At 41.3% G+C, this 21,186-nt stretch overlaps 1 protein-coding gene across 2 annotated transcripts; it reads left to right on the plus strand.

The window, feature by feature from the left end:
• The first annotated feature begins 3,590 nt into the window (after positions 1 to 3,590).
• Positions 3,591 to 18,069, plus strand: sgsm1b (small G protein signaling modulator 1b). 2 transcript variants are annotated; one of them, XM_082542219.1, is made up of 25 exons: positions 3,591 to 3,807; positions 3,907 to 3,950; positions 6,222 to 6,297; positions 7,031 to 7,193; positions 7,355 to 7,507; positions 7,834 to 7,901; positions 7,986 to 8,128; positions 8,223 to 8,354; positions 8,539 to 8,663; positions 8,755 to 8,822; positions 10,239 to 10,402; positions 10,510 to 10,639; positions 11,111 to 11,237; positions 11,320 to 11,384; positions 11,505 to 11,650; positions 11,780 to 11,908; positions 11,997 to 12,170; positions 12,301 to 12,369; positions 13,394 to 14,617; positions 14,711 to 14,835; positions 14,931 to 15,013; positions 15,122 to 15,231; positions 16,275 to 16,371; positions 16,469 to 16,636; positions 16,901 to 18,069. In XM_082542219.1, exons 1-25 carry the CDS (start codon positions 3,801 to 3,803, stop codon positions 16,987 to 16,989), a joined length of 3,879 nt encoding a protein of 1,292 aa, XP_082398345.1. In that variant the 5' UTR covers positions 3,591 to 3,800; the 3' UTR covers positions 16,990 to 18,069. The 2 variants fall into 2 exon arrangements, with proteins under 2 accessions (XP_082398345.1, XP_082398344.1); XM_082542218.1 differs by lacking the exon at positions 3,591 to 3,807 and having other exon boundaries at positions 3,833 to 3,950.
• Positions 18,070 to 21,186: the final 3,117 nt, after the last annotated feature.

Below are 21,186 nucleotides of genomic sequence, written 5' to 3' on the forward strand. Positions count from 1 at the left end.
CAATTCCTCCTCAGTGATGTGAAAGTCTAATTACCTTTGCACATGTTTGACTGCTAGTTATTAGGTTTGGTGGCAACTGCTTTTACACATAGGGTCGGGTTGTTTTGAAAACCCTTTTCCCTTAATAAATGAAATAAGCATTTGAAAATTGGATTTTATACTGTATTTATTGAGAGAACTTTATGTCACTTTTAATTGTTTGTTTACTTCTGGCATCTCCTTTTAGATTAAACTTTTTTTTTACTCCAGTACATAGATCTGGCACCCTCAAAGCCACTACATTTTGCATATCATCAAAAAAGATTATAGAATAAAATGCATTCATTCTCTAAAACTTCAAACTAAAACATCTGTTGCAGAGGATTACATTAGAGCACAGTAAACAGAAGAGAAATGGCTTTCCTCTGCTCAGAGCCCACAGCCCACTTTATTTCAAATAGCCACAATAGGCACATCTCAACATCATTTTGAGGAAGTATAGGGCTTGGTTGAATGCTAAAGAAATCACTATTGAGAGTTCTTCACCTCTTCACCTCACTGTGCAATACCGTTTGTGCAATACTTTTGTTAATAGTCAATGGTACAATAGACCTCAATACTTGAAATGTGCAATTCACTTGTATTTTTATTTTATTCCTATTTATTCTATTTATCCCCTTCGTATATTTTATTTATATATGTCTCTGTATTTATATATGTGTGTGTGTGTGTGTGTGTATATATATATATATAATATTCTGTAACTGTAACTTCTGTCGGTGCTGTGCTTTTGGAAACCGAATTTCCCAGAGGAACCCACCCGAGGGATTAACAAAGTTTTATCTTATCTTATCTCTTATCTTATCTTCTTCAACCTGACACAAGGAATGGACATCAGACCAGCTAGAATCTGTGCTTTGTCCTGATGAGTCCAAATGTGACATTGTATGTATACTGTGCTGTTCTGTTCTTGTGCTGCCTAAGATGTTTCCAAATCAGAAGCAGTACATGGCTGCTTGGTTTGTGTTTTTTTTTGTTGTTTTTTTTGCCTGTCCCATTTGGTTCTTTAGCCGTCAGAATTGCGCACAATGTGCTTTGAAGTAGCAGCCAAGAAAGGTGTAATTTACGATCTACGAACAGTGAACACCCGTGTGCACACCTGTGTGGATCAGCGCACTTGTATTCAAATGGTTTCCCCATGTAATGGTCTGCAAGAGGATGTAGAGAGCCATAGCCCTGTCCCCCAGGGCATGAAGCAGGCATGGAGGAGATCCAGGCCCCAGACATCCAGAGGCTCCAGAGTGCGAGAGCCCAAGGAGGACCACCGGAGGGGCATCCGTGCCACCCTCATGGGAAGGGCTGAGGATCCCCAGACGAGGGGTCACCCAGTAGCCACCGAGCAGAAGCTAGAGGGGGCTGCACCGGCGTGCCCGCCGGCTCTGCCGGCAGCCAGCTGTGCCAGAGTGAGCCGAGCCGCAGGCCCAGAGGCCGGAGGCCCAAGGGCCCCCCGCGCCCCGGAAGAGGCCTGACCGAGCAACAGGCACCAGGCCCCGCCAATTAGCCACCGGGAGTGAGCTGGTACATACCTGAGTGCCCAGCCCCGGACACCAAGAACCACCAATGCACCGACCCCTGAGGGCATCAGTCACCGGCAGGGAGTGTGGTGAGGGGAGATAGGCCTCCACACTTTGGAGGGCCTGGGAGTTCCCAGAGAGGTGGAGTCTAAGACCCGACCTGACATATAGACACAGACAAACAGGCACACGCAGACACAAACATGCATTCCCACCCTCATGCACACATATACAAACACTCAGCACTCACCCAACGTAAGGATTGACATAAATGGACATGTACCCATAATCACACTCCCCAAACATACTCTATACCCCGGGTCCAGGTACCCTCGCCCCCAGAGGGGGAAACGGCACTCAGACCCAAGAGATGTTACCCTTCCCCCGGGGTGGAGGCAAGCACACCGTCCCAGGCTCCGCAGCAGCAGGGAGGCCAATCGGACAGCCAACATCTCCTCCTAGCCCCCCCGCCCCGATGGCTAGTAGAGAACGGGGGTGTGTGAAGACCCCATACCTCCCTCCTCCCGCTCATGTGTAGTGTTGCTGCGTGTTGCTCTAAAGTGCATTTAAAACAAGGGAGAGCATGGTGCTGCTGCCAGAGAGCAGCAGGTGTTAGCACGGCCCCTCCCGAGAACCCTCAATGTCTACATGGATTTAAAATTGAGAGGTGGGCACCGGCGCCAGAGGTAGGTTTGAATACACAGACCGTGCCCACCCTCAAGGCCCTATATATATGTGTGTGTTATGAGAGTGTAAGTAATGTGGATGTCTAAGTTGTGAGATAAAATTGAGGCACAGGTGGCCAGAAGGGGACGGGGGGGGACACGACGGGGGGGGGACCGGGGGGGGGGGGGGGGGGATGTCTCCCCTGCACCCTGGTGACACACCTGCACCCCAAGGCCCTACCTGTGTGGGTGGGTGTGGTGGAGCGGGAAGAAGGAGGTAGCTGGGGATGGGGGTGCCTACTGGGGTCAGCTCCCCCACTGACCCCAGTAGGCACCCCCGTCCTCTGGTACCCACCAAGGCAAGGGAGCCCAGGCCCATCCAGACCAGGGCCTACGGCAGCATGCTTGGTTTGTGTTTAGTGAGATCATGGTGTTGGTGGTGTGAACAATCACATGACTTAAGCCCCTTTGAGATAGGATGAGCTAGACTACAGAGTGAAAAAAAAAGAAGTCAGCTGGAACTCAACATATGTGAGAACTCCCAAAACTGCTGGGAAAACTCCACCTGACAGGCCAGTGGACGAATGCCAACAGTGTGCACAGCTGTTATCAAAGCAAAAGGTACAAGCACCAAGATCCAAAAGTGGCCATCCACAAGCAGCATACTTGGCCTTTTCATCTATCTATCTATCTATCTATCTATCTATCTATCTATCTATCTATCTATCTATCTATCTATCTATCTATCTATCTATCTATCTATCCATACATACATACATACATACATACATACATACATAACTCTGGTGCTCAACCCAAAAATGCATTTACCTTTACAGTTATGGCACCATTTAAGCGGACAAAGTCAGGCTTTCCATCCAAGAAATAAAAAAAACAAACAAACACAAATTTCCTTAATTTCCGTACTTTTTGTGCCATATATGTATTCTGTATTTACATTTCTGTATGTCTATATTATTCTCTAGAAAATGTTAACAACTCTGGGAGGTGTGATTTGTACTGCAAACCTAGGCAGTACAAATCACAAATCAAACGTCATCAAGAAATGATATGTAAGAACAAATAACGTTTAGCAAGTAAATATAATTAACACTGGAAACACGGTATTGCATATCATGGGATGGCACATTCTTATTGATCATTTCCTTGATCATTATGTACAATGCAAGGGGAAAGAAAAGATTGAAAAGATACATTTCCCCACAACCCATTCATTACCTGAATGAATAATAATCGGCCAATGAACATTCTAGGAAAAGTTTCTTATTGTATTTTTTTACAGATACATTTTTGACTGTGAGTGCACCTTGCATTTTTTTCCCTCGGGGGGGGGGGGGGGGGGGGGGGGGAGGAGACTGTCGTTGTGTACATTAAACGCACAGGGTACTGTGACTTTAAAGGGGTGGTGGTTCACGGTGAGGTAGCAGATAGGTTTGATGTAGTCGTTAAGAACACCTCGTACATCCCGGACTGACTCTCCCTGTAAAGCAGCCTTGCCTAAATCACCGTCAAGACCGTCCAGAAAGCTGTGCGTGTCAGCCGCTGCACCCTGTCAGGAGCGATGGGAGGTACCGACGCCGCTATTTCCCTCTTTCGTGAGCGCATCACCATCAATTTCCAAAACAGCATCTGATCAGCATAACTCATTATGTTTTCTCCCGTGGCAGAGGCCGAGACGCGCCAGAAACTGCTGCGCAATGTGAAGAAGGAGGTTGGTGCATTTTATTTCATTTGCGCGCATCACATTTTATGTTTACGGGCGCTATATGCTCAGTGTGTGTGTGTGTGTGTGTGTGTGTGTGTGTGTGTGTGTGTGTGTGTGTGTGTGTGTGTGTGTGTGAGTGAGTGTGTGTGTGTGGTTATCGTTCATCAGGGCTGACTCCACCGTAGGCCTGTTTATGATAAAACTGACGGTTTATTTTACATAATGTGATTAGACGCAATTAGGCTGCCGGTGGGGCTGTGCAGGATACCGGTCTGCTGGTGGACTGGCGTAAGATGGTGATGACGACGGTGGTGATGGTAATGATGACGATAATACTGATGATGTTGATGGTTTTATATTGTGGAAGAAACCCACCACAATCAGGAAGCCACGCACAGATTGTTTAAGCCTGTTTTCTGGCATATTCTTTTCAACCCACCGCCCTGTTAGTCAGAATTTAAAGGTGTGACCCAACCATCTGCTTAATTTGGCGTTTTTAATAGGTGCTTTTGCAGTAGCTTCTCTTGCTGCCATAATATAGGTTATGACAGCATAAATATGTTTAAATGTATTTGCAAATCAGTCAGAGAAAGCGGCACAATGCACCACCCTTATAAACTGGACAGTGACTCCACGATTCCTCATGCAGGCAAAGAAATATGAAGCTTTTACTCAAGCAGGGTACTTCTAGACCCACTCTGTGTGTGTTCTCCCCCTCACCTGTGACTCATTGCCTCTCAAAAACCTAAGGCACTGATACAGGATCCTGCAGTAAGGAGTGGCTTAGCTGTGATATATAAATCTAAGAAAAACAAAAGCAAAACTGCATTTTAATGTTTCACTTTGCTTTATATAGATGGGTAATTAATACAAAGCGTGCCTTTCATGTTGTTTACTCATGTGAAGGAGAAGGACAGGACAGTCGTGAGGTCTGGTTGCAGCAGCAATAAATAACCCCTGAATTGTGAACATTCAGCAGAATTCCAGCACAATCATATTTAAGCATGGAAGTGATTTTCATCTAATTTCATGGGAGAATGTGTCTAGGGCACTGAGCATCAGTTTAAATTTAGTGCATTTTATTGCTTAATGATACGTTTCTTAGCAGCAGACGTGACTACTTTGTGGATCACGACCAAACAATAAACATTCAGAGAAAATGCCGCGCTCAAAAAGTGTAGTCATGATCATGCTCATCTCAGTTTCTTTCTTCTTCTTTTTTTAACCTGATCATAATTGCAGCTATGACAACAAGCTTGTTCAAAAATATGACATTTATTAAAGTGAAATGGAGAGCAACATTGATTTTTTTTTTCAAGGACAGTATATAAGTGTTATTTGAACTGAAAACACAGTTTTACAGTAATGTCTGTGGCTTTGTCGAGCTTGACCGAATAACCCCAGATGATGTCACTGAAGCTTTTCTCTCATTTTGCTTGTAGATCACTGTTTATGACACAAACATAGCGTTAAGGTGTGGATGTTTACTTTATACAGTGCTATTACTAGGTTGATTATTGGAAACATATAATACAGGGAAGTTGGAAATTGACTCATACAATGGGGTAAAAATGTAAATTTTTTTATCTGCTGCTTTGATTGTAGCTATATTGTAAAAGTGTGCTTATTGCAAACTTTGCAGTTTGGTATAGTGTGTTAATAAATTGTTAGTGAATTTATTTACATATTTACGTATTATTTAGATATATTTAGATTATTTAGACCGATTGGCGACCTGTCCAGGGTGTACAGGGTGCACAGAGCCTCTCAACCTACAACACATGAGACAGGCTACTTGCAACCCTTAATTGGATAAGCTAAAAAAAAAAGTAGATGGATGGATGAATGTGTTTAGGAATGCAAGTAGAAAACCTCAAGAAACAATTCCTTTTGGAATCACTAGAAAATGTAAACAAAAACTTGAAGGTTTGCTTTTACTGCTTACAATAAATCAGACAAATTGAGGAGATCAGAAATTGCATGTGCTTTACATGCAAAATCATTTGAAGTGTGAAGTGCACGTTGGATGTAGTACAGCACTTGCAATGGCTTTGTAAACTGCAGAAGATGAGGCTATAGTTTTGGTAGTTTTGGCAGCGTACATCAGCAGGATGCTATAACCTGCTTGTAGGAAATGTCTTATGTTGCCATACTGCTGCTTCATCATTACTTTTTCTAACATCACTCGCTTCTGTGCTTCTTGTTTTGTCTTTATCACCTTATGTAACTGTGTCAGACTGATTAAGACGTATCTGACGGTGAACTTCTCTCCTTTAGGTGAAACAAATTATGGAGGAGGCAGTAACGAGGAAATTTGTGCATGCAGACAGCAGCCATATTATATCCTTCTGTGGTAAATGTTTTTCTACTGCCTGCTTTTATTAGATATTTTATTACAATCCATTACTCAGTTAATATTGCAGATGACATGAACAATGTCTTTTCTTTTAGCTATAATCTTTACCTCCAACTAAAAAAGGTATTATAGGTTTTCTGTATTGTATCTAATCTAATAAAAGACATTCAGTTTTAAATAGTACAGTACCGTCCGCCACATCCATACTGACATTTACAGTACAGAATGACGGCTGACTTCACTTTGTGTCAAGCCATATCACCTCCTACGAGTTCATTCTCACAGTGCCCAAAGGTCCTGTGCAGTCTGTTCCTAATGATTTCTTTTCATTAGTCGCATCTATTTATAATCAATAAAGTAAAAGGATGAACCTTCAAAGGTGTTGATACTAACAAGGAGTGAGGCGTATATGATTCTCAACACTTATATCCTAGCAACTGTAGGCAGTGTTGACTTCAGCCTATTTCTCCTTGAGCTACCTGTGCTTGCTTTCGCCTGTTTCTGTAAAAGAAACATGAGACTGAGGCCTTTAACAAAAGGGAGTTGTACTGTGCTTTTTAGAGAAAAATAAAGCTTTAGGCCAAATACAAACATGTCCGCTTCAAATCCATAAAAGATGGATTAGATTAAGTTGAAATAAACAATGTATATATTGATATACCTATATGTTTTATATAAATACAAATCAAATATTTGCTAAGTCTCTGCATGTTTATGTGTGTTTGTGCAGCTGTAGTGGAGGCGTGTGTGCTTCATGGATTGAAACGTAGGATTGCAGGCCTGCTGTGCAGTAATAAGGTTGCGGCACTCTTTATGAAGGTGGCAAAAAGCTTTTCCCCTGCTGCGGAGCTCTGTCACAAGGTCCAGGAGCTGGAACAGCTCATTGAAAACAGGTGAAACTTTTATCTGTGGGAGACCACAGACTCTTTCTTATAGTTATTTTCATATATATCGATATATAAACTCTTTTGTGCTATTTTTCATTCCTGTTTCATCCTGTTACATTTTAAGAGACTATGCAGACATCGTCTGTAAATTTCTTCTTTTGCTTTAGCAAGCAGAACAATTCCTCACTGAGCACTGACCGCAGTCGGCAGTCCAAGTTGGCTAACCTTCCTCCTCAAGCGCTGAAACACCTGTGGATTCGAACTGCCCTGATGGAAAAGCTCCTAGATAAGATTGTCCTGTACTTAGTAGAAAACAGCAGGTAGGATTATCTATATATTTTTTAATCCTTTTGAGGCTTTGGAATGTCTTTTCTTTTCAATGCCACAATTTTTTTTTAATTTTTTTTTTGCCATAGGCAGCTGATTTCTATGTATTGTAACTACCAAAGTTTTTAGGCTTCTTTCTCTCATGTGTTCTAATTTGTACCCTCTCTATGGTAATATTAATACATTATCTGTTTGCACAGAAGTCATCAAGAGCTGTGGTATGCAATGAGTAACATGGGGCTGAATTAAAAAACAGTCTTGGTGTTAACGCTATTGTCTTTCCACATGTATACTTGTGTGTTATTATTGTGTGCTTCAGTTCATTCTATGACAAAGAAGCCATGCTGATGGATCCTGTGGATGGACCGATTCTTGCATCCCTATTGGGTACTTTTTTTTAAAACTGTGCTGTCAGTTTATATAGCTACTTATTCGGATGTTTACTTTAAGCCCATTAACCTTGTTTTACAGTTGGCCCCTGTGCTTTGGAGTACACCAAGGTTAAGACTGCAGACCATTTCTGGACTGATCCATCTGCAGATGAGCTTGTACAGAGGCATCGTATTCACAGCGGTCACTGTCGGCAGGATTCCCCCTCCAGAAGACCGGCCTTGGTTAGACAGTCAATAAATTGAATGCTTCCTTGTAAAAACAACCAGCAATAGGCTGTATGCAATTGTGTTTTCTTCTTCTCTTAATCCCTAACAGATCCAAAAGAGACAGTCCAGTGGTAGCATGGATGATCGCCCTCTTATGTGGGTGAGGGAATATGTTGAATCACTTCACCAAAACTCCAGAGCCACACTTCTGTTTGGGAAGAACAATGTCCTGGTCCAGCCGGTATGGATTTTCCTGTCCTTTTCAAAACAACCATACAAAACTAGTTTTATTTATTCATTTTAAGAGAGAGAAAATATTAAGAAAAGCTTGCTTACTCTGTGGGAAACGTGATGCCTCCTGTTAATTTGTTTATATGTAACTGATCTGAATACTACAGCACTAACATTTTGTTTTGTGTGTACAGAGAGATGACATGGAGGCCATTCCAGGCTACCTTTCTCTACATCAAACTGCAGACCTCATGACCCTGAAGTGGACACCAAATCAACTGATGAATGGCAATGTTGGGGAGCTGGACTCTGAAAAAAGGTCAGAAAAAAAAGAGCCCAATCTACTGAGACTTAAATATTGTGTTTACAATGTTTATTCACTGACCAATATCCATTTGTGTTTCTCTCAGTGTTTACTGGGATTATGCTATGACAATTCGTTTGGAGGAGATTGTGTATCTCCACTGTCATCAGCAAGGTAACTCACCTATTAAAGTACTGGATGCAATGCAAAGTTGTGCCATTTAAAAATTAAATTTAGCCTGTTTCCCCTTCAAAGTTGTCACCTTATGCAGCATTGCAGTGCAGCCCCTTGTTTTAGATTATTCCCTGGAAGCCATATTTGTTCTTTTCCAGTGTGTCAAAATATAATTTGAATTTAATTTAGGGGGAAAGCACAAAGTTGCAGGGAATTCAGGGAGAAACCCAGTTAGAAGGGCATGTAGTAGGTGACATTTGTGTTGCAAAAAAACTTTGCGCAAGATGCGCTATGGTATGCTGGCAGGCTGAATGTTGTCCTTCAGATTGTACGATAAAACTGCAATGACAGTATGATCCTCAGGGAGGAGATTGTTATGGTTCACAACCCTGTGAATGTCTAAAAAAATACCAAGCATGCTCGCGGTCACACTTCTGACCTAATGTACCGCTGATGGGGCTTAAACACTGTGGGCTCTTCAAGCAAAAGCTGCTGGTTTGTATTTGGAGACTCATATCTCCTCTTCAGTGATCAGTAATACATAAATGGCTGATGAGTTTGTCACAGAAGGGGATTTTGTTTTCGTTTTGCTCACATTTGAGGCCCAGAGTAAATTAGGAGATGCATAAATGCACACAATCAGAACAAGACCATATCGTGTCATATCACCTCAATAGAGTAGTAGAGCTCTACTTATAGTTGAATAGGAGGCAGAGCCTTCAGCTTTCAGGATGCTCTTCTTTGGAACCAACTCCCAGTTTGGATTCAGGAGACAGACACCCTCTCTAATTTTTAGATTAGGTTTAAACCTGATGCTTTTTGATAAAGCATGTAGTGAAGGCTGGATCAGGTGACTCTAAATCCTCCCTTAGTTGCACTCCAATGAGTCTGGGCTGCTGAGAATTCCCATGATGCACTCATTTTATTTGACTCAGTGTGTGTTTATACAATATTCTGAGTTTAATCATTAGTTATTATTCACCTCTGGCTCTCTTTCACGGTGTTTTTTGTCCTGTCTTTCTCCCATCATCCCCACAGCACATGGCTTTCCTCTCCCTGAGTCTGGTTCTGCCTGAGCTTTCTTCCTGTTGAAAGGGAGTTGTTCCTTCCCACTGTTGCTCAAAAGGGGTTGGCTGATTGTTAGGGCTTTCTCTGTCATATTGTATGGTCTCTACCGTACAATAATGTGCCTTGAGGTGACTGCTGTAGTGATTTGTTGCTATATAAATAAAATAGAATACAATTCAAAGACTTGGAGCGCTCTAAAAAACCCCCAGCTGTGCTAGCACTGGTCCAGAGGCGCATCGAGTGAAAATCGGCAAAAATTAAAATCAGATATGGTTTTTAATTTCCCAAATAAAGTCACATGAGTTTCACGAGTTATTTATTTTTTCTCCCACGTGTGGGTACCTCCAGTGAACAGTGGAGGCACAATCGTTTTGGTGAGCCAGGATGGGATCCAGAGGCCTCCTCTACACTTTCCTAAAGGAGGCCATTTGCTCCAGTTTCTCACATGCTTAGAGACTGGCCTGCTACCTCATGGGCAGCTAGACCCGCCACTCTGGAATCAGAGAGGGAAGGTAAACGGGACACCTCTGCTCAAATAATTTTTCAACATTTCATGCAACAATATTTACTTTACCAATATTTATGATATATTTTCTTCACATACTATTTCCATTTGTAGGGAAAGGTTTTCCCCAAACTGCGAAAGAGAAGTCCACATGATTCATGTGATTCTGTATCAGATAAGGAAGACGATGAAGCAACCGATTATGTGTTTCGGATCCTCTTTCCTGGCAATCAGATGGAGTTCAGTTAGTGCCTTTAATCTTTCTATTCTGCCTCCCTGAGATAATGCAATACAGAATCATCAAAGATTATATCTATAACTGTTCTAATTACTTTATATGTCTTTTGACTTCAAACAGTTCACTTTAGATGAATCTGATGTTTCATCCAGGCATATATTCAGTGTTTGTCTTTGTAATTAAGTCCTTTCTAATGTGAAACTGTTACAGCCATAATATTTTTCCTCCTTGTTTAGTGTCCATGTCTCCATTTCACATTAAAGTCCCATTGACAATAAGGAGTCTTTGCAATTTGTATGCCACATCTGCATCTCCATCCTCTCTCTTGTTTGTTTTTTTTCACCATGTATTATCAGTTCTTATCATTTTCAGAAATTCATTTTAATATCCAAATCAGTTAGGGCTGCTCCTGGTTTTGCTTGCTTAATTGATTGTGATAATAGGAACAGTAGTAGTAAGGGACACTTTGCTGTGCAGTGGCCCCAGAGCTGATGGATCAGGGTGTTAATATGTGGCAACCAGCCCCCAGGAAGTCCTCCTGCTCCTCCTGCTCACAGAATGGCTCATCTGATGGCTCTCTGCCTAATGGCTGTAACCAAGAAAGGTAAGTATTTCCTATGGTCAGGCTGCAATCACCGTTCTGATTATTCCACCTGACAAAGTCTGAAATATTCTCACTTTACCAGGGCTCCCTTAAAGCTCCTTTGCGACACCATGAAATACCAGATAATCTCCCGTGCGTTCTATGGCTGTGAGTATAATCACATCTTCTTTGTGTTTGCAATTTAGGAATCACTCTGGTTGGGTTGTTCAGCAGATCAATAATTCATTACAGTGGTTAAAAATGAGAAGCCTTATCTCTCCTCTCTAGGGCTTGCATACTGTCGTCATCTGTCCACGGTCCGCACCCACCTCTCCGCATTGGTCAACACCACGATTGTTGACCCCAGCGTACCCTGTGATGCTCGAGGAGGCCTCTCTGTGGAGGTCTGGGGCAACTTCCTCAAAGACAGCTCTGTAAGATTTATACATGAACACCAAGCCATCACACAGCGCCTAGTTGTCATTCGTTCCTGTGTGAAATGCCTCCTTTCATTAGTGAGCAATTTCAGTCTGACACAAAAGTAAAAATACTTCTCCTTTCAGGCCTATGAGGAAAAGGAGATACACAGACTGGTGTATTTTGGTGGGGTGGCCCCTTCACTCCGTAAAGAAGTCTGGCCCTTCCTGTTAGGACATTATAAGTTCAGCATGAGTGAGAAATGCCGGCGGGAGGTATTACTCATGTGCTTTCAAAGTATAAAGATATATTCTCATGCCTATCTATTCTTTGCCAGTTATTTACACATGCTTATTGCTTCAGATTGATGAGCAAATGCGGTGCATGTACGAGCAGACTATGAAGGAGTGGCAGGGTTGCGAGGCCATTGTCCGTCAGAGGGAGAGAGAGAAACATGCCGAGGCACTCGCCCGATGCTCATCCGGAGCCAGCGTGGAAAGGGGACCCGTGCAGCGGGACTCCACCATCAGTACAGATGCAAGTTTGAACAAACAAAAAAATCCACATTATGTAACACCTACCACCTACTATTTCAAGAGTTGTGAGAAAATAACTTGGCTAACAGTTCTGCTGTTTTTGTCTCATGTGATACTCTGTCTCACTCCAGTCTTCTCTAAGTAGCAACTCAGATCAACAAAATACTCACTCACAGAGCGACTCCAGCAGCAACGCACAGGTAGTCCCTCTCTCATCATCATCTCCATAGCAATGATTTCTGATACGACACCATACCGGGTTTCATTTTTTTCCCAAGCATTAGCCCACTTACTACAACTTATATATGGTTTGCTGTTGTATTCTTGCTTTCCAAAGCATACCTTGTGAATCGCTGAAAGTAACGGCAGCGAAGCTGTTTTTGAGCAGGATTGCGATTTGGTTTAAGGTATTTTGTGGATAAATTGAAGTAAAAGGAATTAAGTTTTACAAAAGATAATAAGCTAATGGCTCTACATTAAAGGCATGGATGTCTGTATCAAGTTTCATGGCAGTCCATCAGACGGTTGCTAAAACAATGCCACAGTAACAAGAAAAAACTGGGGGGATAAGTCATTAGGTTTCATCATGTAGGCGATAGTGTTAGTAAGATATTTCAGTCAGGGATAAAATAGTTAACCATCTGGCAGACTGACTTAGTGCCACTGTGCTATGTAGAAAAAAGCTTGCTATTTTATCATCAGTGTTTTTATCATGAGTGTCCTTCATTTTATTTAAAGGAGGCAGGAATTCAAGTTTATAATGCAACAAAAAAAAAGTTTATTGTGATTGCTGCACGTATGTAAGGATGCTCAAAGGATTAGAAATCACTACATGTCGTTGTGGTGTAATAAAACATTGTTAGCAATAATGTCAAGTGTTTGTAATTTGCATACTACTTTATAAAAAGCCTTTATTGATAATTTAGAAATCACTTACCACTCGTTTAAAGGATAAAGACTAGTCAAAGGGATTTCCTACAGCCTGAGAGCCCATAATTTGTTACCATTAGTGGTTTATAATGGATCTATAATGCATTAGAGATTTATTGACCATTAATGAAGCTTTCAGTTCATGCTTTTTAAAGTGTGCCTTATCATAGAGTGGGATTTTTATTTACAGTTTATAAACTAACACATGGGAAACCACTGTTGTGCTTTTAAAAACACTCAATCTCAGTAGTACTCGCTTACAATTTATCACATGTTCACTACTTTGGCTTCCAGGTATTTGAATCGGTCGACACAGTGGATCAGGCTGAGAGTGAGTCCAGAGCTGACGAAGAAGCACAGCACAGAGGTGCAGGCAAGGCCATCGGAAATGGAACCACAGACAAGCCACAACTTCCCTCCACCGACCCTGCCTCCAACGATCTGTCAAACCAACGTCCAGATTCAGACAGCTGTCATCCTGTAACTGAGTCTGCTGTTTCTCAGCAAACAGCAGAAAACTTAGAAGTCTGCAGTGAGGAACCTACAGCTGAGTCACAGCCTGTAAAGATTCAGCTCACAACATGTGAATCAGGAGGGGAGGATGTAAAGGACCCTGCAGCCGAGAGTGAGGCTGATGCACAAAAGAGGGAGACGATTTTAGAAAGCATAGTGGTTCAGGAGACAAAGAAATGTGAAGCTGAGCAAAAAGCTGAAGTAGAGGAAAAAGATCAAACGAAGCACGGGCTGTCAGGAGCTTCAAAAGCCACTGACACAGATATTAATTTGAAAGAGAATACTAATGTTCTAAAGCTGGAAACAGAGATTCATAATGAATATTTCCAAGCACCTCCGCTTGGGCAGACTTTAAGTCTTCAGCCACACAAGAGCAAAAGTCTGGAAGTTGAGTCATCTTGTCCGCCTGCAGCAGAAAAAGATGCAAATCCGCTAAATGAAAAAAAGCCAGAGATTTCTAAGAAAAACGAAATCCCATTAAAAGTGATCAAGGCCTCAAACACAGACGCAGAAACAAAGGATGTCGAAGCAGCTGTCTGCGACTTTGTTGAAACCAAAAAAGCTACAGAGATTTCATTCGAGAAACCTGGTTCAAATTCTCCAGTCAGACAAGTGCTGAATGCTCTTCAATCAGCATCGCTTTCGTTGTCGTCTCAGTCCCGGCAGTCTCCAGACACAGCCGATTCGGATGACTCTCCTTCTGCGCTGGAAATGGAGGACATTCCTGCAGGGATAACATACGTGACCTCAGAGGACATCAAAACCAGGCCTTTGGCAGGGCTTGCTGCGCCCCCTGTCTCCCTGGCACAAAGAGAGAAAATGGCATCTGAGGATCTTGCCCTAGATCACCATCTGGACACAGCTTGTAATACCAGTCCTGAGGGCACAGATCTGGGCCTTTCAGAAGAGGAGCCCGAGATAGACAATGTGCTCACTGAACCAGAATCTGCAGAGGTGGGAGGAGTCACCAAATATGATGAGTCCTCAGAGGAGCAAACCTATTCTGTAAGTGTTACACACGGCAAACAGAACTTCAAAGGAAGTCTTTTAATCGTTATCATACAGTAACTGACTTCAGCATTGTTATTATTCATGCAGCAAGAAACAATGGATATGTACTTGATCAATTTGCATCGTATTGACAAAGATGTCAGACGTTGTGATAGAACGTATTGGTACTTCACCACTGAGAATCTGGAGAAGCTGCGTAACATAATGTGCAGGTAAATGAATAATCTATATCCAATAATCTATATATGAGGTTTATTTTAATGCACAAGGTTGAAACGCAAAAATAAACATCTATTTCTATTTGCAGTTACGTCTGGCAGCATCTGGATGTCGGTTATGTGCAGGGCATGTGTGATCTGCTCGCTCCTCTGTTAGTTATCCTGGATGATGGTTGGTAAAACCGTTTAAGTACAATGTGTTTTTTACAGATGTGGGTTTTGCAGAGCTTCACATAATTTACTAGAGGAACAACTCGTAAATGTGTTTGGGGCTTTCCAGAGATCATGGCGTTCAGCTGCTTCACTGAACTGATGAAGAGAATGAACCAGAATTTTCCTCACGGGGGTGCCATGGACTCTCACTTTGCCAATATGCGCTCACTTATCCAGGTAAGTGGACATTTTTCCACACATACAATCATATAAACATTTTATAAACAGTGTAATTTTGCTGAATGGTTAAGCCTACTAAGATTGTTACAGCTTGCTGCTGATACTTAAATGTAGGCACACAAGAAGAGGTTTTCCTCACTGTCAGAGAGTAGAATAATTCTGTATACATCCTACATACGTACTTTAAGGTTATAACATCTACATCGGTCCACCTACGTCTACAAGCAAGCCAACAGATTTTATACAGTACACAATCACTGTTGATTTTTCAAATCAATTGGCTAAATCTGATCACAGAGTGTGGCCGTGTAGTGCTACTTCTATCAGCAGTCACATTATCAGTAAACACTAGTAAAGACTTTTTAGTGTAACCAGCGGTTTGCACCTTGATTTAAAGCCTCTGTATTTACATTCAGTGCATTTTGATTGCAAAGTGTTTTTGTCTCATGCTTTCAGTCATATGTTTTTGTTTAACTTCAAATACTTTGCTGTAAGATGAATAGGTTAAATTATAAGTTGTATCATTGTCCATATACTCATTGACACTGTGTGTTTTAATTTAATTATGTTATAGTTTTGGAACCTTGGATCACAGCATTTGCAGATATGAAAAAGACTTGTTTGATTTCTAACCTATTGTACCTGTTATGAGCTATGGTGAAAATACCAATATGCTTAAAACACATTTTCCATATTAATGAATTTACCAAATATGTTTATTTCATACAGTATAGTAAAATAGAAATTAATACACATGATATATGGGTTGTAATAGTGTCTTATTATGAAGTAAAAATGTTTGTGTTCCCTTGTCTGTAGTGAATATAAGTTGTATTTATTTCTACCACTTAGTTAGACTACCCACAATATAAGTGATTTCTCTGTTCCCCTTTATTACCCAGTTATTTCTTTGTTCCTTATTGCTGTATTTTCTTCCAGCAGCAGGGATCCAGTAGTGTAGTATGGGCTGAATTATAACAAAAATGCATGCATACAGGCGTAGGATAATGATAACATTATATTGTTCTTACATATCACAGATCCTGGACTCTGAGCTGTTTGAACTGATGCAACAGAATGGAGACTATACCCACTTCTACTTCTGTTATCGCTGGTTTCTTCTTGACTTCAAGAGAGGTGATGCGAAACGCAGGCCTCATATTGTTTGCTTGAATCGACCGTGACTTTCTCGTGACAGCGAATATAATCTGATTTGTCGGTCTTTTCTGAACAGAAATGGTCTACGATGATGTGTTCTCTGTGTGGGAAACCATCTGGGCAGCCAAGCACACCTCCTCTGAGCACTTTGTGCTCTTCATTGCTCTGGCACTTGTGGAGATGTATCGAGACATCATCCTGGAAAATAACATGGACTTTACAGACATCATCAAGTTCTTTAATGGTAAGAAAAGCGAGTGAAGCAATGCTAAAGGAAAAACAATCAAGTTTACCAGTATTCACTTGTAATCAATGTTACATTAAAATAACTAAGCAGCTGGTTAAAGCGAAGTGCAGAGATTTCTATAAAAATCTGTTTTTTATTTTGTGACTTTTATTGTGAAATATCAGTATTTACTGAATATTAAAGGAACGCTAAATCTTTAAATATTATCAGTGTTCATAATTGTATCTGTAATTTTTTTCTAAATATACTTTTTCTTCTCAGAAATGGCCGAGAGACACAACGTCCCCCAGGTCTTGATGATGGCCCGAGACTTGGTCCACAAAGTGCAGACGCTCATAGAAAACAAGTGATGCAGGATGCTGCTGGTTAACACCCACAATTCTTTTGTGCTAACCTGTCTCAGAGATAACAACCGAACCACGTTATTGTCGTATATTCCACAGAAAAGGAAATGATGTAAATGAAAAGCGCCGACAAGATAACCGATCATTAAAGCTGCTTGTTATTCAAAGGTAGTTGTAAAACAACTTCTCACCACTTGCTCCTCTCTGTTTTTGGGAGATGCAGTTATTGCCAGTAAAGTTATTTTTAAAAGTGTTTTTGGTCACTTAGTGAATGTACCCTTGTTGAAACTGCTTCAGGATGTAGTTTATTTTGCCTTAAAATTTGCTATTTTTTCAGGGATACAGCAACCAAATTCTTCACTGCATTGATATTCTCCCTAATGCGTTCGGTTAAGTTATGCATCTTGTATACACTTAAATATATTTTCAGTATTGTCATTTACTTAGCTGAAATTGTAGCTGCCATGGTTAAACATTTTGTGATATACTTGAATAGTTTTTTTTCAGTGATGTACCTGGTGTCACGGGATAATTTGCAAACGTTGCAGGGTTCTACCGGCTGGCTTATCTGATGTTAAATAGGTGTTTGCCTCTGATGCACACAAGATTGCAGGATATGCAGACCTGGATTCTGTGTAGCACCTCGTAATTGCACATAGTTTCCATATACTGTATCACAATTTCCTCTTTCAGCTGGTCACGCTCTCATAGTCTCCTCTCCTGTCTCCCACCTCCTCTATGCATTAGTTAAGATGATTTAACTGTTGTCTCTTATCCCAGTTAGTATTCCTCCTGCATGCTGTCATTGAAAACCTCCTTCTTCTTCCCTTAAACTACACAGTGCTGCTCAGGCTGAACACGTCAGCTATCGTTTTCATAAAATCAAAGGATAAAGACTGGTTAAAGGGATTTCCCACAGTCAGAGGTTTCTTCCTGTTAAAAGGGAGTTTTTCCCTCTCACTGTCTTTCTTTAATTTACAATGTAAAGTACGTTGAGGCAACTGGTGTTGTGGTTTGGCGCTACAGTGGGGCAAAAAAGTATTTAGTCAGCCACCGATTGTGCAAGTTCCCCCACCTAAAATGATGACAGAGGTCAGTAATTTGCACCAGAGGTACACTTCAACTGTGAGAGACAGAATGTGAAAAAAAAAAATCCATGAATTCACATGGTAGGATTTGTAAAGAATTTATTCGTAAATCAGGGTGGAAAATAAGTATTTGGTCAATAACAAAAATACAACTCAATACTTTGTAACATAACCTTTGTTGGCAATAACAGAGGTCAAACGTCTACTATAGGTCTTTACCAGGTTTGCACACACAGTAGCTGGTATTTTGGCCCATTCCTCCATGCAGATCTTCTCGAGAGCAGTGATGTTTTGGGGCTGTCGCCGAGCAACACGGACTTTCAACTCCCGCCACAGATTTTCTATGGGGTTGAGGTCTGGAGACTGGCTAGGCCACTCCAGGACTTTCAAATGCTTCTTACGGAGCCACTCCTTTGTTGCCCGGGCGGTGTGTTTTGGATCATTGTCATGTTGGAAGACCCAGCCTCGTTTCATCTTCAAAGTTCTCACTGATGGAAGGAGGTTTTGGCTCAAAATCTCACGATACATGGCCCCATTCATTCTGTCCTTAACACGGATCAGTCGTCCTGTCCCCTTGGCAGAAAAACAGCCCCATAGCATGATGTTTCCACGCCCATGCTTCACAGTAGGTATGGTGTTCTTGGGATGCAACTCAGTATTCTTCTTCCTCCAAACACGACGAGTTGAGTTTATACCAAAAAGTTCTAATTTGGTTTCATCTGACCACATGACATTCTCCCAATCCTCTGCTGTATCATCCATGTGCTCTCTGGCAAACTTCAGACGGGCCTGGACATGCACTGGATTCAGCAGTGGAACACGTCTGGCACTGCGGGATTTGATTCCCTGCCGTTGTAGTGTGTTACTGATGGTGACCTTTGTTACTTTGGTCCCAGCTCTCTGCAGGTCATTCACCAGGTCCCCCCGTGTGGTTCTGGGATCTTTGCTCACCGTTCTCATGATCATTTTGACCCCACGGGATGAGATCTTGCGTGGAGCCCCAGATCGAGGGAGATTATCAGTGGTCTTGTATGTCTTCCATTTTCTGATGATTGCTCCCACAGTTGATTTTTTCACACCAAGCTGCTTGCCTATTGTAGATTCACTCTTCCCAGTCTGGTGCAGGTCTACAATACTTTTCCTGGTGTCCTTCGAAAGCTCTTTGGTCTTGGCCATGGCGGAGTTTGGAGTCTGACTGTTTGAGGCTGTGGACAGGTGTCTTTTATACAGATGATGAGTTCAAACAGGTGCCATTCATACAGGTAACGAGTGGGGGACAGAAAAGCTTCTTACAGAAGACGTTACAGGTCTGTGAGAGCCAGAGATTTTCCTTGTTTGAGGTGACCAAATACTTATTTTCCACCCTGATTTACGAATAAATTCTTTACAAATCCTACCATGTGAATTCATGGATTTTTTTTTCACATTCTGTCTCTCACAGTTGAAGTGTACCTCTGGTGCAAATTACTGACCTCTGTCATCATTTTAAGTGGGGGAACTTGCACAATCGGTGGCTGACTAAATACTTTTTTGCCCCACTGTATATGAATTGGATTGGATTGAAAGCAGCACAGCTTTACCAGATTTAGCTTCCATGCGATATAGAGAGTCGTGGTCGTAATTTTTCTGCTGGTGGTTATTTCAAAGAGGTAGTTAGCTGGTGGCAGTTTGTGCTTCCTTCACATGCTCCACTTCCCTTTTTCACTTTCACTCTTAAACTCTGTCTCGCCCTGATGAACTTGGTTGTCATGGCTTTAAAGCGCGTCAAATTGTTTCTGTATGCCAAAAACCCCCAAAGGCAGCGAATAGTTTAATATTTCCCGGACATTTCTCTTCATTATTATCACTATTTCACTGCTGCTCAGAATGTCAGAGCTCTAACTTCAGCTATGAGGAAAGTGCGATCTTGATGATAAGCTTTTTACTTTTAAATGAATGGTAGCTGGTCAGTGGTATGTAGCCATGTAGATAATGATGATTTTGTCAGTTCATTTTTTTGCTGCAGTCATAGTGGATTTCATTTGTTTAGCCTTAAGACGAGAAATGATTAAGAGCTCGGGAGTATACGTGTAAAGGTGAATATCTTAAGATCTCGGCAGAGAAACACAAGATACTCTATATAGCTCGATACCGAGAGAGGCAAGTCAGAAAATATGATTTATTGGTGCCACTTACAGTTACAAAATAGCCAAAACACACACGTCTGTTTCACTGTGGCTTAAATTCCAGTGTTTTAATATCACTGCTAATGTGTCTACATATGATCTTGCCTGAGTATTGCTGTTTGTGTATTGCTGTTTGTTGTCAGAAGATTTACAGTATACAATGTGTTAAGAAGAAACTGACTTACTTTACAAAAAAAAAACAACCCCTAAGCTAGTACTTATTTATTAAATGCAATACAATGTCTGTATATGGGCCTGGTCTGATTATAATGAAGCAAAAGCTAAAAGTATGCCAATGGAAATAAATATATTTTTATTTTTTCTGTCTTCTAAAATGGTCACTGAGTATACTTAATTTATTGTGTATTAAAAATCTTATATTTTGCATTTAAGGTGCCCTGCGTGTTCTTTCTGGTTAAAAGAGCTTTGATCAAATCAAATCAAATCACTTTTATTGTCACATCACATGTGCAGGTACATTGGTACAGCACATGTGAGTGAAATTCTTGTGTGCGAGCTTCACAAGCAACAGAGTTGTGCAAAATACAATAATGTAAACTTCAGATCTTCAGATTATCTTGTGTAAAATTGTTTGTAATAATAACCACTTTAGATCGTATTTTTGATCCTGATTCTTTGTTCTGGTGCCTTATTTGCGTGTCTGAAATAGGGTCAGTTTGTTTCAAGTCTGCCTAAAAACAACACCCAGATGCTTACAGGTAGTAGGCATACCTTCAGGGGTCTAGTGGAGTACACGACTCAAACTCAGCCGTCAGCAAAAGGGGGGCCGACATGACTGATCAGTGTATCTATTGATTGTAGATCTTGACAATGCCACGCCTGCCTTGCCACGAATTTTCTTGACTTATTTAAATGTTGTTTTTCTCATCTAGGGAAATAATTCTATCATCATGTGCTTCTGTTGGCTTCTTGCTGAGCTAGTCAGCACA

The sequence above is a fragment of the Aulonocara stuartgranti genome, assembly GCF_965226115.1.
Source record: "Aulonocara stuartgranti genome assembly, chromosome: 7".
Taxonomy (NCBI): domain Eukaryota; kingdom Metazoa; phylum Chordata; class Actinopteri; order Cichliformes; family Cichlidae; genus Aulonocara; species Aulonocara stuartgranti.